Below are 21282 nucleotides of genomic sequence, written 5' to 3' on the forward strand. Positions count from 1 at the left end.
CTTTCCGAGGATTCCAACCACACCTGGGAAAAGAAAGAGCGCCTACTCATGCCTTTAAGGATGCCAAACCTGCCCTGAGATCAGGGGTCCGACAGCTTCGAAATTTACGTCTGCACCAGAGACACTGTCCCCGACTCCCTGTCCTTTCATTCAGGCTAAGAGCCCCTAAGGAGATGGAATATCTGGTCCAGGGAGAGTGACAAATAACAGTTAATGAATACGGTCGTGCTTGGGTCCTAGATAGGGTTGGGCAAGGGGAGATCAAGTCATCTGGGATCCCAAGCCTGTGGGCGCACAGAACGGGTATTCAGGCCGGCAGGCTCCGGGCAGTAGGGGGCGCTGTGGCGGGAGCCGCTCCGGGCGCGCCGGCCCCTCTGGCGCCAGGAGACTTATCGCCTCCTCCAGCGGCTTCCGGCGCGGCTTCTAGGAGCGGGTGGAGAAGTCATGGACCGCAACCCTTCGCCGCCGCTGCCGAATCGGGACCAGGACGAGGAGGAGGGGGCCGGGGGTGACTGCATAGGAAGCACGGTCTACAGCAAACACTGGCTCTTCGGCGTCCTCAGCGGGCTCATCCAGGTGTGGAAAGTCGCGCCCCGCGTGGGCTCGCCCACATTGCCCCAGCCCCCCTGGTCACGCCTCTGGCGGCCCACTCCAGCACTCTCTCCGCGACCACCCTTCTCGAGGCATCGCGCTTAGCGTCCTGGCCGCCTCCACGGACCCCAAAACTGCGGGGAGCCACTTCCCGGTACCCCTCAACACAAAGGGAGGTAGAGTGGCAGGGATGCTGGAATGCTTACGGTTAAAATATTTTACTTTTTCATATTTTCCGAAAATGTCTGACCATGTAAATACATTGCTCGGCTTTTTGCTCCCCATTCCCACTGTCGTTTCTGAACCTCAGGGCCTAATTTATTTTGTGGACTTTTGTTGTAGTAGAATAAATGGTGATTTTGGAGTCCTGCCGCCCTGATACGAAAGCGTAGCTTCATCACCTGCTTTGGGCAAGTTACCTAACCGCTCAGAGCCTCGATTTCTCTCTCAATTTCTGTAAACTGCTTTACCTATTTATTGTATATAGGGTTATTGTGTAGGTTAGATAAGATTATAATGGGCATAGAGTGCTTACCATGGTGTTTGGCTTATCGGAGCTCTCAATAAATGTGAACTTTCTTCTCGCACATTTCCCGGACTTACCTACTTAAAATCTCTGTTCTCTCCAGTGCATCTGCAACATAGTTGCTGGAATATTCGTCCTTATACAAACAGACAAACCAAAAAAAGCAAGCTGTTTTTGGGAACTCATTTTGGTTCTCTTTGCCTGCAGGAGAAAAATGCATATTTCTTAGTTTGGAATCCAGGGCTCCTTGCAACCTTCCCAGCTTCATCTGCCAAGACACTCTCAACTACTCACCATTCCCCAAACCTTACTAGGCCCTTTCTTAACTCTGAACTCTTGAACTTTCTTAGGTATGTTCTTCTCCCATTCTTCACATGACAAACTCCTATTCTCCCTCAAAGACTTAGCTTAAAGATTCCCTCCTAGGAGAACTTTGCCCACCTTTTCCAGGCATAGGTCATTGGTCCATCGTTTTTGCTTTCACTACTCTGTCCACAGTTCATTTGTATCACTTAGCCTTTTCTGTTGTGATAATTAGTTTACATGTGTTTCCCCCTGTAGATCCTTAACTGCTTGAAAGCAAGGGGTTAAATATATTCATCTCTGTATTTCAACCCCAGTGCCTAGTAACAGTATTTACTCTGTGGATGTGAATGAATAGATCTGCCCAGGGTAGTAATTTCTTAAAACAAGGTTTCTGCAAGAGAAGATACTTTGAGGAAAGTGTCTTTGTGACTTGTGGATGATTATGGGATAATATTACATGATGAGTACTATGGACTGCTTTTGTCATCACTTTTCTTCCTTTCTGTTAAAGATTGTTAGCCCTGAAAACACCAAATCCAGCTCAGATGAGGAGGAGCAGCAGATGGAGCTTGATGAAGAAATGGAGAATGAAATTTGCAGAGTGTGGGATATGTCAATGGACGAGGTATGGGGTTGGAAATGAAACTGAGAAGACTGTTGGGTAAGGAGGTGGTGAATGGATTTTTTTTTTTTTTTTTTTTTTAAGTTTCAGTCCTTAAGTCTCTGGGAAAATACTTTAGTGTCTGTAATCACTCATATGGGTATAGGGAGTGAGTTTAAATGCTAAACTTTTGTTTCTGAGCCTAGAGGATCTGAGCTGTCATTAGATTTGGTCTAAATATATAGTTCTCATGAATGCAAGAATGCTTGTAGCCCAGGAAAGTTCTGATACTTACCTGCCTTAGAGAATGCTGACCTTGTGTTTGAGAGCAGGTTAGAAGTGAGGAGACCACTGATGTACCACGATTAAATTGGAAGGGGACAAGAAGGACCCATGTGTGTATAATTGCAAAATAATATTTTAACGTTTGTATTGTACTCTGTAGCTTAACAGCATTTTCATGTGTATATTATTCCCTTTGTTTTTCACAATAACCCTGTGATATAGATAGTACCCTTATTTTACAGATAAGAAAAGACATGAAAAGAGATTGACATACATAATCTGTCACTTAATTACTTGGACTTTTGCAATAGCTTCCTGATTAAAATCCTTGTTTTAGTTTTTCACTTCCTTTCTGTCCTCCACATTGTCACGGAAGTTCTCTTTTTCCTAAAACACAGACTTAATTGTGTTCTTTTCTTCTGTCTTAAAAGTTGTCCATGGCTATTCATTGGCTTTGGCTGTTTTTTGATACAGCTTTATTGAGGTATAATTTGCACCAAAAAAGCTGTGTATTCTTGAGGTGTGATTGGTGTACAGAAACTACACATATTTAAATTGCACAATTTGAAAAATTTTGTGTGTGTATACGCACATGAAGCCGTCACTGTAATCCAGAAAGAGAACATCTCTCTCACCTTCAAAAGTTTCCTTATGCCTGTTTGTATCCCTTCCTTTTGCCCCTCCCTGCCTGCAACCTCTCCAGACAACCACCGGATTGCCCTTCTGTCACCTCAGAGTCGTTTGCACTGTCTAGTTTTATATAAATGAGATCGTATTCTTTTTTTGGAGGGGTCTGGCTCTTTCTTTTTTTTTTTTTTTTAATTTTTTTATTGTTATGTTAATCACCATATATTACATCATTAGTTTTTGATGCGGTGTTCCATGATTCATTGTTTGTTCATAACACCCAGTGCACCATGCAAAACGTGCCCTCCTCAATACCCATCACCAGGCTAACCCATCCCCCCACCCCCCTACCCTCTAGAACCCTCAGTTTTTCAGAGTCCATCATCTCTCATGGTTCGTCTCCCCCTCTGACATACTCCCCTTTTCTTCCTCTCCTGTTATCTTCTTCTTTTCCTTTTTTCTTAAAATATGTTGCGTTATTTGTTTCAGAAGTACAGATCTGTGATTCAACAGTCTTGCACAATTCACAGCGCTCACCGTAGCACATACCCTCCCCAATGTCTATCACCCAGCCATCCCATCCCTCCCACCCCCAACCACTCCAGTAACACTCAGTTTGTTTCCTGAGATTAAGAATTCCTCATATCAGTGAGGTCATGTGATACATGTCTTTCTCTGATTGACTTATTTCACTCAGCATAACACCCTCCAGTTCCATCCACGTCGTTGCAAATGGCAAGATCTCATTCCTTTTGATGGCTGCATAATATTCCATTGTGTATATATACCACAACTTCTTTATCCATTCATCTGTCGATGGGCATCTTGGGTCTGGCTCTTTCACTCAGCATCATTGTTTTAAGATTCATGCATGTTGTGTCTATTAGTAGTTTATTATTTTTTTATTGCTGAGTGACACTTCATTGTATGTGTATATCATGATTTATTCATTTATTCCTCTGTTGGTGGATATTTGAGTTGTTCATGGTTTCTTAAAGTTAACACTGAATTTTTGTGTATAATTATGTATGGACTTATGTGTTCCTTTCTTTTGGGTAAATACCTAGAGTAGTATTGGGTCATATGGTAGATGTATATTTAACGTTTTTTGTTTTTTTTTATGTTTAATTTTTAAGAACAGTCCGAATTGTGTTTCTTACAGGTTGTGTAAAAAATTGTGTATTTTCCCAAGTGGTTTTTACATTTTACATTACCATGAGCAGTGTACGAGATACAGGTCCAGTTTCTCCTCATCCTTGCCAATACTCTGTATGGTCACCCTTTTGATTTTAGTCATTCTAATGAGTGTGTAGTGATTCTCCTTGTAATTGTAATTTGTATTTTCCCTAATTACTAACAGTGTTGACCACATTTTTATGTGTTTATTTGCAATCTGTATATCTTTTTGGTGCTTGTTCATATCTTTTGCCCACTTTTAATTGTGTTGTTTTCTTAGTTTTTTTTCCTCTAAGTCTTATAATTTTAAGTTTTACTGATGGATCTGTAATCCATTTTGAGTTAATTTTTGTGTGTGATGCAAGGTATGAATTGAAGTTCACTTTTTCTGCATATGGATGTCCAGTTATTCAAGCTCAATTTTTAAAAAGACTGTCCTTTCTCCACTGAATTGCCTTTGTATCTTTGTCAAAAATCAGTTATTCTGTATGTGTGAGTCTATTTCTGGACTCTACTTTGTTCCATTGATCTATTTGTCCATCTTTATGATTATTTTAATTACTGTACATATATAAGAAATCTTGAAATCAGGTAGTGTTAATCTTCCAACTTTGTTGTTTCTCAGAGTTGTTTTGGTTGTCCTGGATCCTTTGTATTTCCATATTAATTTTAGAATCAATTTGTCACTTTCTTCAAAATGCCTGCTAGGATTTTGACTGAGATTGAGTTGAATTTATAGATCATTTGGGGAAAGAATTGATAAATTGAACAAGGTATATCTTTCCATTTATTTAGATCCTCTCTAATTTGTTTCAGCAAAGTTTTGTAGTTTTTAGTGTATAGGTATTTCACATCTTTTGTCAGATTTATTCCTAAGTATTTCATACTTTTCCATGCTATTAAAAATGGCATTTTTTAAAAATTTCAATATCTGTTCATTGCTAGTATATAGAAATTCAGTTGATTTTGTATATTTTACATCCTGTAGCTGTATTTCATTTATAAAGGAAACATTTTACTACTTTTTCAATTTGAAGTGCTTTTATTTCTTTTTCTTGCACATTTGCTCTCTCCAGTATGATGTTGATTAGAAAAGTGGTGAGAGGGGCATCCTCTTGTTCTTAATTGAGCAGCAGAACATCTGGTCTTCCACCATTAATATGATGTAACTGCAGATTGAGAAAGTTCCATTCTGTCTCTAGTATGCCTAGAGTCTTTATCAGGAATGGATTTTATATTTTGTCATACTTTTGCTAAGTCAGTTGAGATGATCATGTGGCTTCTTTTTAGTTTGTTAATATGATGAACTAAGTTGACTGATTTCCGAGGTGCTAAAATCTTGTTTAGAAATTCTATATAATTTCATGAGAGATAATTCATTTTCTTGTCATTATCTGGTTTTGGTACCAGGGTAATGCTGTCCTCACTGATTGGGAACTTTTCCCTCTTCATTTTTCAGGAAGAGTTTGTGCAGAATTAATATTATTTCTTCCTTAAATATTTGGTGGAATTCACCAGTGAAGCCATCGGAGCTTGGAGTTTTCTTTCTGGGAAGATTTTTTTTTTTGTTTTTTGCTTGTTTACTTTTAGTTTTGTATATTTATTACTTTTAAGAAATAATAGTTTTATTGAGATAAAACTCCCTACCATAAAATTCACCATTTAGTGGTTTTTGGTGCAAAGGATTATAAATTCAATTCCTTTAATAGGTATAAATAAGGCTCTTCAGGTTACTTTGGTAGTTTATGTTCTTCAGGGAATTTATCCATTTTATCTAAGTTGTCAAATTTATTGGCATAAAGTTCTTCATAACATTGTTATTTTCCTTTATCTGTAGAATCTGTAGTGATAGCACCTCTCTCATTCCTGATATTAGTAATTTGTAACTTCTGTCTTTTTTCCCTTCATCATTCTGGCTAGAAGTTTAATTTATTGATCTTCATGGAGAACCAGCCTTTGGTTTTGTTCATTTTCTCTGTTGCTTTACTGTTTTCTATTTCATTGATTTCCATTTTGATCTCTATTATTTTCCTCCTCCTATTCACTCTTTTAATTTGTTCTTTTTTAATATAGGCATGTAACACTATAAATTTTTAACTGTTGCTTTGGCAGAATCCCACAGACTCTGATATGTTGGGTTTCCTCTCATTTAGTTTAGTTCTAATTTTCCTTTCATTCTTCTTTGGCTAATGGGTTATTTAGCAGTACATTTGTTTAGATTTCAAATATTTGGGAGTTTTTCAGTTATCTTTCTGTTACTGAAGTCTGTGAACACTCTGAATCCTTTTAAAAATATATTTAGACTTGTTTTATAGCCCAGAATGTGATTTATCTTGGAAATTTTCCATGTTCACTGAAAAAGAATGTGTATTCTGCTGTTGCTGGGTGGTGTCCTATATATATGTGTATACACACACACACACACACACACACGTCAATTAGATCAAGTTGGTTGATCTTTCAAGTCTTTTTCTACTTGTTTTATAATTATTGAGAAGCTATGATTTAAAAAAATTATTTTTAAAGAACTAGAACCTATTTTTAAAATGAAATCTTAATGTGAAATCCTCAAATATGAAATAGGTAAAACAGAGCTGCTGTTTGAATAAGATTGTTGGTAGAAGGCAGGGTCATGTTCTTGGCCTCCTTTTCACCTTCTTAGGGTAGCTCTTTTTTTTTTTTTTTTTTTTTAAGATTTTATTTATTTATCCGAGAGAGAGAATGAGAGACAGAGAGCATGAGAGGGAGGAGGGTGAGAAGGAGAAGCAGACTCCCTGCTGAGCAGGGAGCCCGATGTGGGACTCGATCCTGGGACTCCAGGATCATGACCTGAGCCGAAGGCAGTCGCTTAACCAACTGAGCCACCCAGGCGCCCCTTAGGGTAGCTCTTGAAGTACCTCTAGAGAACTGAGATGTCCACTGATCACTGGTGTAAAGTCCTTCCAGCCTATCTCCTACCATTGATGTTTGAGCAGGACCAGAGACTTCAGATGCTTTCTGCATTTTCATGTGTTCATGCTCTGTTCATGTCCCTGTCTGCCTGGAATGGCCTCCAGCCAGCAAAATCTTTCTCATCTTTTATGGCCCAGCCTAAATGTCACCTTCTCTGTGATGCCTCCTCAGACACTCCAAATGGAATTCATCTCTTCTGTGCTCTCGTGAAACGTGTTCACTCTGTTGCATAACACTTACCTAGTTATTCAGCCTTTGTGTCCTCTGATAGATTTAAGTTCCTTCTCTTAAAAGCTTAATGTCACCTCTTCAGAGGTACCTTCTGTGTCTGAAGTAGCCCCCCCACATCTTGGCTTCTGGCACATACTATCTTGTCTCTCTTCTTTGTAGCACTTACATCAGTTGTTTATGGGTTTATTGTTTGCTCATCCCTCTAGAATAAAAATTCCATGAGACTGGGACCTTATCTAGCTTGTTCACTGATGTGTCCCCCCAGAGCTTCAAACAGTGCCTGTTGCTTGGGTTTTGCAGTAAATACTTGGTGAAGAGTGAATGAATGAATGCATTAGTGACTGAATGAACAGCTGAAGGGTAGCATGGTGTTCTGATTAAGAGCATGTCCGTGAGTCAGACTCATCTGGGTTCTGTTCTCCTGGCTTTGTTCTACTGATTGTATAATCTTGGGCAGGTTGCTTAACCTTTTAAAACTTCTGTTTATTAGTGGAATGGGACTAATAATAATAACTACTTTATAGGGATCTTTTGAGAATTAAATAAGATAGTATGCAAACCACTTCACTGTGTTAATGACCACTTGCTCAATAAATGTTAATTGCCGTTATTATTATTGGTGTTGATATTGTTAGACTACCTAACCCTGTGCTACCCTAGGAATTACTAACTACCGTTTAAATAAATCACTCTCTGCATGCCCTAAGAGTTGCTGACACGACAAACAGCACTCTAAACACTTCGAGTGGGGAGCATCTTTTGCTGTGACTTTCAGTTTGGAGTGTATCTTTGAAAATACTGTTTTCTCTGATTGTGCTCTCAATAATTACAGGACGTCTCTTCTAGTCAGCAGTCATGCAGGTTACCTTGGTTTCAGCTGCTGTGAAAGATTACTGCCTCTGTCTTTGGGGTGCCTCCAGGGCCCTTTGAAGAGCATTTTTACTTAAGCCACACAGCTTCTGGTTTTAAGTTAAGCTATTGCAAATATACACTTCAAGTTTGAAAATCCGAGGCAATTGACCATCAAAAACTTCATTTTATTTAAATATTGTACAACACAGATCTCCACAGCAAACTGATTTGGTCTTGGAGCGTGCAAGATTGGATCACATGACCACTCCGGGTTCATTCACCTGTACCCTGTAGGCACCGTGGCCTCAGCAAACTCTAGGAAGGAGATATGAAGCTGTCGCAGTTACACTGTGATCAGAATTATTTTCTGTTGAGAATTTTGAAAGTGTAAGTTCTGATTTGGGGCGTGACCCAAGTAGGGGTTTTAACCTGTTTCCCCCATTGTGTTTTAAGATCTTAGAAGACAGGAATTAGGAGTTTTATGATTTTCCCCACCCCAGTGTCTGGCAGGATACCTGGCAGCTAGCAGATGTGTTTGAATGAGTTAACATTCCTGGTGGCTAGAAAGATCATTAAGGTAAATGCATTCAAGGCAGAAAAAGGAAGATATTCCTGGAGTATCACAGTTAGTTTAAATTTGTTTATGGATTTGTTCCATTGCTTTGGGACCACATAGCACAAAGACTCTCTAACATTACTTTTGTGTAATGATACAGTTCCTAACCTATGGCTTTTTTTTCTTGAGCCTGAAAGGAGGTATATATAGAATATTTTTTTTAAATGGTTGTCTGAACTATGGGGTTTAAAGAGGACTATTCAGCATCCAAATTAATAATCATTTTTTATTTTCAGGATGTGGCTCTATTTCTCCAAGAATTTAATGCTCCTGACATATTTATGGGAGTATTGGCCAAATCCAAATGTCCTCGATTAAGAGTAAGTATGTACATTTTTAAAGCTTCCTCTTTGGAGCAATAACAGCAGATAGTGCTAGATAGTCTTTCATTTTTCTCACTTTAATTTTCTCGCTGGCCACAAATCAGTCAGCAGATTTTTATTGAACATTGCCTGGCACTCGATAATGTGCTGTTTAAAACTATTAGAGTGGGTTGGACCAGGGAGATCAATACTTTCATTTAACCGCTGTGGGAAACAGGCATAACCAAAGTTATATTCCTAATATGTGGCAGAAGAGGGAACATTGCCCGGACCTCGCATTTCTGTTGATTGCTCTTTTTTTTTTTCCCCCATAAAATCCTCCATTGCTTAAAAACCTTCATTCTGAACTCAGCCTGACACTCAGGACTTTCCATAATCTGAATCTAATTCAACTTTCCAGCAAAAAATCTATTGTGCAGATGGTGCTTCTAATTTAGCAAGGCCTGCCACTCCTTGTCTCAGCTTACTGCGTTGATCACCATCTCCATGCTTCCCTTCATATGCCCTCCATCCCTCTCAAGAGTCACATCTGTTACCACAGGAGCTGCATTTCTTCTAAGCCTTCCCAAATAAGTAAGCTCTCAGTGGCCATTGCTGATTGTAAGCTCCCTAGAGGAATTATCTCTGCTTCTCATTTAGTCTTTATCTACGCTGTGTGCAGTGGATTGTGTTTCTGTGTCATTTAGGTTGGGATGTGCTATGCATATCGTGGGTGATTAGTAAATATTAAGTAGTTATGAATAACTGCTGTTTACTTAATATTTGGTTTTACTACTCTGTGAGATAGGAATTTATCTTCACTTTATAAATAAATGAGCTAAGTCTCTGGTTAATGTGTCCAGGGTCATACAACTGGGAAAGAATGGAGCTGGGATTTGAGCTGAGCCGGCCTGACTTCAGTATAACCCCTGTGCTGTATTACCTTTCTTTCTTTGAAATTATGAAGTGGAGAATTCTGTAGTATATTTTTACAAATTGAATGCTGAATTCAAATTTCATTTAGGACAGTGTTCTACCTGAATTGGGACCTGATGAATTGACGAACCACTTTTTCCTGGGGTCATTATGTTGATAGAAAAATTTGACAGTTGATAATGATTTTTCTCCTGGACTTTACGAGCTTAAATACGTTGACTCATGATTAGTACTTAAAGAAAATAAGCTTATGTCAGTAATGGTACCTTTCAGGAATTAGTCATATCATTATATATGCCTGTGAGCCACAGTCTGTCTATAGCAGTGATCCTCTGCCTTGGCCACATGTTAGAATGGAACACGGGTTCTCCAACTTCAGCATGTCCCAGAACCACCGATTACAGGGCCACCCCTGAGTTTCTGATCATTATGGTAGGATCGAGGATTTCTAACAAGTTCTCCAATGATGCGAGTGCTCTGGAGGAGAGCCCACATTTTGAGAAGCTTTGCCATTGGGACCTTTTAAAAATCCTGAGTTAGGCCTTACCCAGATAAGTTGAAACAGAATTTCCAAGTGTGAGACTCCACACAACTTATAAAGTTCCCTCAGCTAATTCTGGCTAGCAGCCAAAATGAGAAATGTCTTTGATTGGAAGTTCAGTCATTCTCCCTTTAATTTGTAAGGAAATGTATGTGTCTCTCTGCTGCTTCTGTTCTCCTTTAATCTTTCCCCAGCATTTGACAACCCTCATTTTATTGAAGCTTTCCCTTCCTATAGCTTTGGTGCCACCTTACTCTCCCGGTCTCTGACCTCTTCAGTCACTTCTCTGTCACTTTTATTGGCTTTTTTCTTTCTTCGTACACAGAGTGTGGACTCCTTCTAAGCTGCAGGCCCAGATCCCGTGTCCTCTTTAAATTCATTTCCTTAGTGAGCTCATCCACTCTTTATACCTTTAAGTTGCAAGTCTGTGCCTGTGGGATCAAAGCTGTGCCCTTGCTTCTGATTTCTGGTGTCACATCTTCAACTTTCTTTAGACATTCTGTACTTGCTGGCTGTATTTTCCAGTCCAGAATTCCATATGTCCTGACTCAGTGATGAACACACTTACCTGGTCATAAAAATGATGTACTGTGTTTGGTAAGCACTAGTTTCCCGGGCCCTACCCTGGAGATTCTGATTCAGTAGCTCTGAGATGGCACTCAGAAATCTGTATTTTTAACATGTTCCCCGCTCTAATGAGTCTATGTTCCAGCAAGTTTGGAAACTAACTGCTTAACTGAGTTCACTATATCCTTTCCTACACTTTCTTTTCCCATTTTCCTGTCAGTGGGACCAATAGTTCTGACTAGAAAAAAATGAAGAAACTTGAAACCTAGGAGTGAGGTTCAACTGCCTTCTCCTTTTGCCCCTCATCAGATTATTTTGCTTTCAGCTTGAGTCTCAGCTTTATCCCTTTCCACGCCTGCCATCACCACCCTCATCTCTGCACCCTGATTACTGAGATGCAGGATGGCAGAGTTGGTAAATGCTCAGGCTCTGGAGCCCTGCTCTTGCCTAGGCGGAGATCCTGGCAGGTTGCTTAACTGCTCTGTGCTTTAGTTCCCCCTCATCTGAAAAATGGGGATGATAACAGTACCTGCCTCATAAATTATTATATGAAAAATAATATGTGGGAAGTGCTTGGAGTAGTGCCTGTGCCTAGTACGTGCTAAGTAAACATCTTCTGTTATTACTGTGAGGTTATTAACTTCCTTTAACATTTTCCACCATCATGCACTATGCATTTTGCTGCCGACAAAATCTTCCTAAAATAACATTGCAGTATGCTGCCCCCTTCCTTGATCTTTATGGGTGCACATAACCTCCTAGATTAAATCTAATCTTTTCAGCATGGCATTCCAGTCCCTTAGTCCTGATCCTTTTTACCTGCTGTATTTATCTCATGTTATTCTCCAATTTTGTACAACAGTCAGGCTCCTCTCTTTAGGGTTCGGTGTATTAGCCATGTGCATTATTCCCTTCCTGCCTTTGCTGATACTTTTCCACTTGTCTGAATGTCTTTCTTCTTGTTTGCATGTCTATATCCTACTAACCATTTAAGACTGAGTTCATCCGTAAGATTTCTTTTTCCATAACTTGTGCCTGCCTTTGATCTTTCTTTTTCTTGTGTCTTTCATCCTGTCAAATGCTGTAAACTTTTCAAGATTAGCGTACTTCTGTATGCTACCTCCTCTTCTTCCCCCATACTGACTCAGTGAAAGTTTTTTTTCAAGTTGTTTATTTTTGTGTCTTTTATCTTCAAGACATTGTGACCTATGACCTGTGACATTTGATTTGGCAGGAAATCTGTGTGGGAATTTTAGGTAATATGGCCTGTTTCCAGGAGATATGTGTGTCCATCAGCCGTGATAAAAATCTTGGGTAAGTTTTACTGTATAAGAATTATGTTTTTACAAAATAAGTTAACACTTCATATCCCTAAGGAAATTCTAATACATAGGAGATACAGGAACATTTTATGAAATGTAGTATTTCCTTTCTCCTGATGAATAGTCTCCAGGAACTTCATTGTATATTGATGGTAGCTAGGGGCTTTCACAGTTTTTAATGGGCATGACTGAGGATTTAGGCCTGTTTCTTTATTGGTAGCAAAAGGACAAACCTTCAGTAGGTGGTAAGCCTGACAAGATAAGACCCTGAGGGGCAAAGCTTGGCAATGGGGCCCCTGACCAGAGTCCCAAATAATTTAGGCTCAGGGAATCCAATGGCTCAGAAAAGCTAGAGTCTGGAAAAACTAGACTTAGTAACCAGGGTTACCCTGAGAACTCTTGACTAAGATCAGGGGATAGGGCTTATTGACAGACTAGAAGATACAGGGTTGCCTCCATGATTCAAAGGCTTTCATATTTTCGCTTGGAGGTTAGTTCTATTTTAAATGCAGGAAAATTTTAAGCAGAGGGTTTTTTAGTGGTGGAAACCCTAGTGGTTACTTTAAGAGATCTGAGAAAACCCTGAAATTGTATGCTAAACTTTGAATGTATTCATTTTTTAGGCAGAGAGTTCATGGCTGTTAATCAGAATTTCAAAGAAATTTGTGCCCACACTAGATTAAGAAAAGTGTTCTAGGTGGTTATCATCAGCTAGGGTTGTGAGGGTTTATCGCAGGATTTAAGTACCTGGGTCTCTAAAATAGCGGTAATTACCTCTTCTATGTGTGCAGTGACTTTAAAATCCTGATTTAAGGTCTTTATTCCTCAGTAATTTAAGTCATTCATGGAGTAAATGACCCAGGATTATATTTGGTCTCTAGTGGTCCTTATCAAAAATCTAAGAATGAGGGGCACCTGGGTGGCTTGGTTGAGCATCTGCCTTCGGCTCAGGTCGTGATCCTGGAGTCGTGGGATTGAGCCCCGCATCGGGCTCCCTGCTCAGCGGGGAGCCTGCTTCTCCTTCTCCCACTCCCCCTGCTGGTGTTACTTCTCTCGCTGTGTCTCTCTCTGTCAAATAAATAAATAAAATCTTAAAAAAAAAAATCTAAGAATGAGTCATGTTAAAATTAATATGGAACAATTTACATTGGTGATGGGATATGAATTTGTTCAGCTACTTTAGAGAAGTTGGGCATTATTTTGTTAAACTGGAATATGGGCAATGCAGATACTGTGATCAAACTATCCCACTGTATATAGTAAGATAAACTGTACATACGTATATCAGCCAAAAAGTATTGGAGGAGCATTGCTTGATATGGCCCCAGTTAGAATCAACCCACATATCCATCAGCAGTAGACTGGAAAAATAAATTGTTTTATATTCATATGTTGGAATGTTCTGCAGCAATGAATCAAAGAACGATCACTATGGGAAAACAAGGGTAGATCATAAAGACATGGTGTTGAGCAAAAGAACTAAGACTCTAAAGAATACATACAGTATAATTTTTTCACATAACATTCAAAGCCAAAATATATGGAATAATAAAACTATGGAGTAAAACAAGGAAATAATTGCTGGAAAAGTCCAGGTAGTAGTCATTTCTAGGTGGGAAAGAGAATTGTGATTTGGAAGGGACACACAAAGCCTACAGAGAGATGTAGCACTGTTCCGTTTTTTGTAAATACGTATTTGCTTGATAACTGTTCATTAAGTATAAATTTATATCTGTAGGCTTTCTTGTATATATACTATATTTCACAATGAAAATGTTGAAGAAATTAAATAACTCTACCTAGATATTTGAAATGAGAGAAGTGATGCATATTGGGTTAACTTTTTTGTTTTTATAGACAGGTGTTATTGCACTGTTTGTATGATTCAGACCCTCCTACTCTTCTGGAAACGAGCCGGTATGCTTTCTTTTCTATGGGTTCTGTATATTCACTCATACAGGAATCTAGGACCATAGAGTTAATTCTTCATTCTTGAATTTCCTTTACTGTTTTTCAAACATAGTTACTAAGCTCATGTTTATCTTGTAGGTTGTTGCTTACTTGTCTTTCCCAGACAGAAGTAGCCAGTGTCTGGGTTGAAAGAATCCGGGAATATCCAGCTATTTATGATAGCATTTGTTTCATTATGTCAAGTTCAACAAATGGTAAGTCACCATGTAATCTAGGAGAAATTTTTGGTTATATTTAATTGTTAGGAAACAATGTAACTATTTCTGGAGGTTGCTTAAAAAAAGCTTTAAGTATAAGGTAAAGTATTTTGATTCAAGATATAAAATTTCTTCTTAAGCTACCAGGATACTGACAAGTCTTCATTTAAAAATGAAGGAAGACAAGCAAATTAAAACAAAGGAGGTGAATAAATTGCCCTCTGAATAAGTAATGATTTGGCAAGATTTGGCTTTCTTGGAATAGCTTTAGGAATTTTGATTAACCTTACTGTTTTTAAATTTTGTTTCTCATATTTGTTTTATTGTCTGCAGTTGACTTGCTGGTCAAGGTGGGGGAGGTTGTGGACAAGCTTTTTGATTTGGATGAGAAGTTAATGTTGGAATGGATTAGAAATGGGGCTGTTCAGCCTCTGGACCCACCCCAGGAAGATTCTGAAGAGCAGCCAGTGTTTAAGATTGTGCCCTGTGTACTTGAAGCTTCAAAACAAGTACGGTAAGTGAGCTCTTTTGTGCAAAATGTTCTGGGAAAATCCAGTTGCTAGAAATATCCTTAGATAGAAGTTTTAGTTTCTTTTCAACGGGATGAATAACACCCTGTCAATCTTTGTCAGGTTGGATTCACTACTAATATTTGTGATGACAGTGTGTTTGCTGTTTTCAAAAATCATAATGGTTACAAAGTACCTATTCTAATATTACTTAGCTATAGTCTGTTTTCCAGCATGAAGTATGGTTACTGTCTTAAAATTTTCTGCAGTTTTGTGTAATTTAAGTCAAATAGAAAAGATTTTCTTGTGTTTTGTTTTCCATCAAACATTTAACAACTTTTTCAGTTATTGTCAGACATCGTTTGTTTTCTTGCTTCTTATGTATATATGTCAGTCTTGGATAAGTGAGTTTTGGGCTCTGATGTCTTGCCAAGAGTGATTGCTAGGTGTTGTAGATTATTAAAACTTTCTTGCTAGTCACTAGAAAGTTAACATGTGAATTGATCTGCTTAATGGTCAATTGTTTATTCTTTGTGCTTAGTAACCCATAGTAAAGTCTGTGAATTTTATGTCTTTTATCCAAGTGAGGATTAAACTCATCATCTTTCCTCCAAACCTGCTTCTTCACTCTTCTCAATCTCAGTGAATGATGCAATCATTATAGGATGATGTGGAAGTCATTACTGACTTTTCCTCCCCATCCTGCTCTTTTTCCACGGCGAGTCAACCTCCCAAAACTTGTTCCTGACTTTTTCTAGGGTCCCATCCATCACCCGGCCACTGTCTCTTACCTAGTAACTGCGGCATTTTTCCAAACCTGGACTGTATAGCCATCTTTCCAAAGCACATGCTCATCATACCACTTTCATGCTTTGGACTCTTCCATGGCTTTCCTTAGGATGAGGTCCAGATTTTTTTTAAAGCATGGCTTACAAGGATCTAGTGCTTCTCCATCCTTATTACTTGTTCTATGTGTTTCAGCCCTGTGAAATTTCTTTCATCAACAAAACCAAGCTCTTTTGTCTCCAAGCCGTTGCATATCATGTCTCTTTTATTTCAAACACTTCTGCAGCTCTGTGCATAAACATCATTTGTCTTAGCATACCTTCCTGACTCTCCAAACTTAAAAATTTTAAGTCTGCTTGCCGTATGGTCCTCTAGCACCTTGGACTTCTTTTAGTATTACATTCATATCACTTTATCATAATTGCCCTTTAATTCTCTTCTCTCCTTTAGACTATAAACTTCATGAAGATAGAAACAGTGTTTTACACATCTATGTTTTCCCAGCTGCTTAACATAGTGCCTGAAAATAGTAGGTACTGAAGTATTTGCTGAATCATCTTTTTTATCATCCACTAATTTTTTTACTTAACTGTTTGAGGAACTAAGATTGTGAGTTTCTAGGAATCCAAGCTGTTGATCACAAAAATTATGCTTAACATGGTTTTTAGTATTCTCAGCTAGGGAGCCAGGGGAGTGGTGAAGTCTTGTGAACGTCCTTCCCGTCGGTGCTTGCGGCAGTGGGCCTTTCATTCATTATATAAATGTTTTAGTCATTTTTCTTCCTGATTATGCCAGAATGAGGAAGTATCACCTAGAAGGTTTTTGCACTGTTGCTTTTGTGGGACAGGGCAAAATAAACCTTTTACTTCTTGTCCTTGTGTGGTGATGATATTCCATAATATTTCTTTGTTTTTTGACTGTTCCTACCTGCTCCCCCCTTGAAATGTAAGCTCTGGTGAGCACCGAGTCTTTGTCCTGTTCCCTGATTTATCCTCAGCACCTGGGGCAGTGACTAGTACAAAGTGATAAAAGTATTTGTTGAATGAGTGAATGATTGCAGTCCTATAGAGTTGTTGATTCAGTGCTTTTGCTTTTTGTATGTAGTTCGGAAAATCCAGAAGGGCTCGATGTTTACATGCATATCTTACAGCTGCTTACCACAGTGGACGATGGAATTCAAGCAATTGGTAAGGTGTTTTATAGGGAAGCACTGGAGGTACTCACTGAATTGTTTTCTATTGTTATATGACTATTTGCTTTATCATTTTTATTAAGTACAGTGTCCTGATACTGGAAAAGACACTTGGAATTTACTTTTTGACCTGGTCTGCCATGAATTTTGCCAGTCTGATGATCCACCCATCATACTTCAAGAACAGAAAACAGTGCTAGCTTCTGTTTATTCAGTGTTGTCTGCCATTTATGCGTCACAGACTGAACAGGAGTATCTAAAGATAGAAGAAAGCAAGTACCATTTTAATTCACTAAAGTAAATTCTAGTCTGTCAGATTTTTTATTTTTTTATTTTTATTAAAAAAAATTTTTTTTTTAAAGATTTTTTATTTATTTATTTGACAGACAGCGAGAGAGGGAACACAAGCAGGGGGAGTGGGAGAGGGAGAAGCAGGCTTTCTGCCGAGCAGGGAGCCCGATGCGGGTCTTGATCCCAGGACCCTGGGATCATGACCCGAGTCGAAGGCAGATGCTTAACGACTGAGCCACCCAGGCGTCCAATATTACATGCTTAATACAAAAAATTTGCAAAATTTATAAAAGGAAGCATAGCACTTGTAATCCCACTATCCAGAGATAGTTATTATATACTTATAGGCATATATATCTCTTATTTTTATTTTTTTATTTTTTAAAGAACTTATTTATTTATTTGACAGAGAGAGAGAGTGAGAGCAGGAACACAAGGGGGAATGGGAGAGGGAGAAGCAGGCTTCTTACCGAGCAGGGAGCCCGATGTGGGACTCGAACCCAGGACCCCGGGATCATGACCTGAGCCAAAGGCAGATGCTTAACGACTGAGCCACCCAGGCGCCCCCTTTTTTTGCGGGGGGGGCATATATATCTTTAAGTCCTGCTTTTTAGGCAACTTTTCTCATTTAGAAGTACAATATGAATATTTTCCTGTGTAAACAAATGGTTTTTCACAGAGTGATTTTTTTTTATGACTACAATTAAATCCAGGATCTATCTAGAATTTATTCAGGTGTTACGTGTGAGGTATGGTTTTAGCTTTTTTCCAGATGGCTACTCAGTTGTCTTACCAGCATCATTTAGTGAATAAACCAGTTTATCCACACTGATTTGAAATTTTATCATTTACTGTGTTCTGAGTTTCCCTATATATTTTATTCCCTTCTATCGCTCTACTCATGTGTCAGTAGCTGTAGTTTTTAAATGTTTTAATGTAGAGTAAGGGTAGTTCCCTTTCATCCTCATTTTTCGAAATGGTTTTGACTATTATTCTTGTTTAACACTGAATTTGATTAACAAGTTACGAAGACAAAAACTTCCTGATATTTTTATTGGGATCATGTTAAATTTAAGTGTCCAAGAACATGTTACACTTTTCCATTTGTTCAAGTCTTATTTTATGTTCTCAGTAACGTTTTATGATTTTCTTCATGAAGACTTGCATATCTCTCTTAGGCTTATTCCTAGTTATTTTATCTTTTGGGTTGCTGTTGTCTGTCACATCTTTTCTTCCATTAATTATTGCTGTTGGAATATATGAGAGATTGATTCCTGTATATTAGTATTGCATTCGGTAGTTACCTTACTGAATTCCCTTACTATTTTTAATAGTTGTCTCTGTGATAATCTTGGGTTTTATCTGATTCCGCTTTGGATTTAAGTTAGATATGTTTTATCATTTTTCTGCCCCTGATTTTTTTCTCTTATTTAATGGGTTGCCTTGTGCCTCTGGTGGTAGAAAACATCCTTACCTTGTTCCTGACTTTATTGGAAATGATTCTAGTGTTTCACCATTAGTCATGATACTGCTATTTACCTTTTACCATTTAAGGAAAATTAATCCATTCCTATTTTATTGAGAGTTTTCAATAAAAAATGAATGATGAAGGGCGCCATTATGTATATTTACGTTTAAATAAACCAATATATGGTTTGTGTATGTAGTTCTAACATTTAGGAAGGTACATATTTTTCATCTAATGGTTACCTTTATAATTACAGCTGCTCCAAAAATAACATTATAACTGCTCTCCAGTCCTTAAAAAATCATTAAGATCTAATAACTTAGAAGATATATATCAGTGTTAACAATTCCTTATCAATTTTTCCTGGTACTTTCAAATTACAAATTCAAGCCTCAGGGATTGCATTCCTGAATTATATTTTAAAATATCATTTTAGGGGCGCCTGGATTGCTCAGTTGGTTAAGCGACTGCCTTCGGCTCGGGTCATGATCCTGGGGTCCTGGGATCGAGCCCCACATCAGGCTCCCTGCTCAGTGGGGAGCCTGCTTCTCCCTCTGACCCTCTCCCCTCTCATGCTGTTTCTCTCTCCCTCTATCTCTCTCTCAAATAAAATCTTAAAAAAAAAAAAAATATTTTAAGTTTTTTCTTCAAGAGCAGTAATTTTGTGTAGGATCTCCTTGTGTTTCATAATTTTAATTTTCTTCACTAAAAAAACCAACTGTCTTTACTCTCATTCCCCTCGCTTTGCCCCTCTGTCTTTCTGAGGTCCGCGTGCCTTTCTGTCCTCCACGTGCCTTTGTGTTTTGAGCGGTGTCCTCCCTCCTTTGTGCTACCACCAGCTTTGCCTTCATTTCGATGGTGGCTTGAATTTTTCTTTTAATGTCTTCCTTTGGTTCTGCCAGCTCAGGTTTCCTCTCCCATTGTCATTCATTTCTTAGTCTGAGCTCTTCTGTGTCTGCTTGGTGCTTGCTTACATGTTGTTTTAAGACTTATGGCTAAATATTATCTTAGTATGCATAAGCTTCATGTCAGCTTCTTTTGGTGAGTATTCTTCATCTTTTTTTTTCTCTTGTTCCTTCTTTTCTTTTTTCTTTTAAGTGTCTTTGTGTTGCTCCTATGCTGGTTTCCTTTTGCTGACTCACCTTTGAATGACTTGAGTTTTTCCTGGACTAGCCGTTTGCAGGAAGTTGTTAGAGCAGCTAATAGGAGTTGGGTCTGTGAGTCTTCCAGCTCTTTTTACCAGGTGACACATGGCTGTGGTGGAGTCTTTCCTTTCCCCTTGCCATTTGCTTCCTGCAAATATGGCCTGTCTTTGGGATTGCTCATTTACCTCCTCTTCCTCTGAGTCTTAGGACCCCCAGGGGAGCTCCAGCTGCTGCTATCTTGCACATTCCATTCCTGCTCTGGCAAACAAGGGATTCTGGATTTGCGCCTCAGTGTATGTGCTTTACCTTAAAGAAACGGACTTTTCTGGCCCTTTCTCAGACATGCAGCCTCTGGCATCTTTCCATCACTTCCTCCTGCACCTTCTGCTTCATTTATATTACTTTGACACGATTTCCACTCACCTTGTGTTTGAGGTTTCTGCTGTCTCCTAATTTGATCTAAGCTGACATTTGTTTTTTGTTGCTTTTTTGTGTGTGTGTGTGTGTGTGGTGATTTCTGAAAGGAAAAGGGGAGGAAATGCTGACTTTGAGCCCCGATGCTCTTTCTAACCTTGTACATATGTGCTTCCTGTTGAAAATCATGAGTTTTTATTTGCAATATTAGGAACACATCTTTCTTGGTGGTTTTTTATTACTTATTTTTTTAATTTTATTTTATTATGTTATGTTAACCACCATACATTACATCACTAGTTTTTGATGTAGTCCGTGATTCATTGTTTGCGTATAACACCCAGTGTTGCATTCAATACGTGCCCTCTTTAATACCCATTACCAGGCTGACCCCTCCCCCCATCCCCCTTCCCTCTAGAACCCTCATTTTGTTTCTCAGAGTCCATAGTCTCTCATGGTTCGTCTCCCCCTCTGATAACCCTCCCTTCATTTTTCCCTTCTTACTATCTTCTTTTTTTTTTTTTTTAACATATAATGTATTATTTGTTTTAGAGGTACAGGTCTGTGATTCAACAGTCTTACACAATTCACAGTGCTCACCATAGCACATACCCTCCCCAATGTCTATCACCCAGGCCCCCCATCTCTCCCACCCCCCTCCACTCCAGCAACCCTCAGTTTGTTTCCTGAGATTAAGAATTCCTCATATCAGTGAGATCATATGATGCATGTCTTTCTCTGATTGACTCATTTTGCTTAGCATAATACCCTCTAGTTCCATCCACATCTTTGGAAATGGCAAGATTTCGTGTTTCTTTTTTTTGATGGCTGCATGATATTCCATTGTGTATATATATATATATATATATATATATATA

At 38.7% G+C, this 21282-nt stretch overlaps 1 protein-coding gene across 1 annotated transcript in view; it reads left to right on the forward strand.

The window, feature by feature from the left end:
• The first annotated feature begins 418 nt into the window (after nucleotides 1-418).
• SAAL1 (serum amyloid A like 1) overlaps nucleotides 419-21282 on the forward strand; it is a 34301-nt gene continuing 13437 nt past the window's right edge. The window contains exons 1-9 of the mRNA XM_073882870.1: nucleotides 419-576; nucleotides 1935-2048; nucleotides 9000-9083; nucleotides 12344-12423; nucleotides 14289-14348; nucleotides 14481-14596; nucleotides 14933-15113; nucleotides 16999-17081; nucleotides 17170-17358. Coding sequence (XP_073738971.1) covers nucleotides 445-576; nucleotides 1935-2048; nucleotides 9000-9083; nucleotides 12344-12423; nucleotides 14289-14348; nucleotides 14481-14596; nucleotides 14933-15113; nucleotides 16999-17081; nucleotides 17170-17358 — 1039 coding nt within the window. The 5' untranslated portion in view covers nucleotides 419-444. The remainder of the gene's footprint in view (nucleotides 577-1934; nucleotides 2049-8999; nucleotides 9084-12343; nucleotides 12424-14288; nucleotides 14349-14480; nucleotides 14597-14932; nucleotides 15114-16998; nucleotides 17082-17169; nucleotides 17359-21282) is intronic.

The sequence above is a fragment of the Callorhinus ursinus genome, unplaced genomic scaffold (assembly GCF_003265705.2).
Source record: "Callorhinus ursinus isolate GAN/ISIS: 27379988/994484 unplaced genomic scaffold, GSC_fseal_2.0 scaffold49, whole genome shotgun sequence".
Taxonomy (NCBI): domain Eukaryota; kingdom Metazoa; phylum Chordata; class Mammalia; order Carnivora; family Otariidae; genus Callorhinus; species Callorhinus ursinus.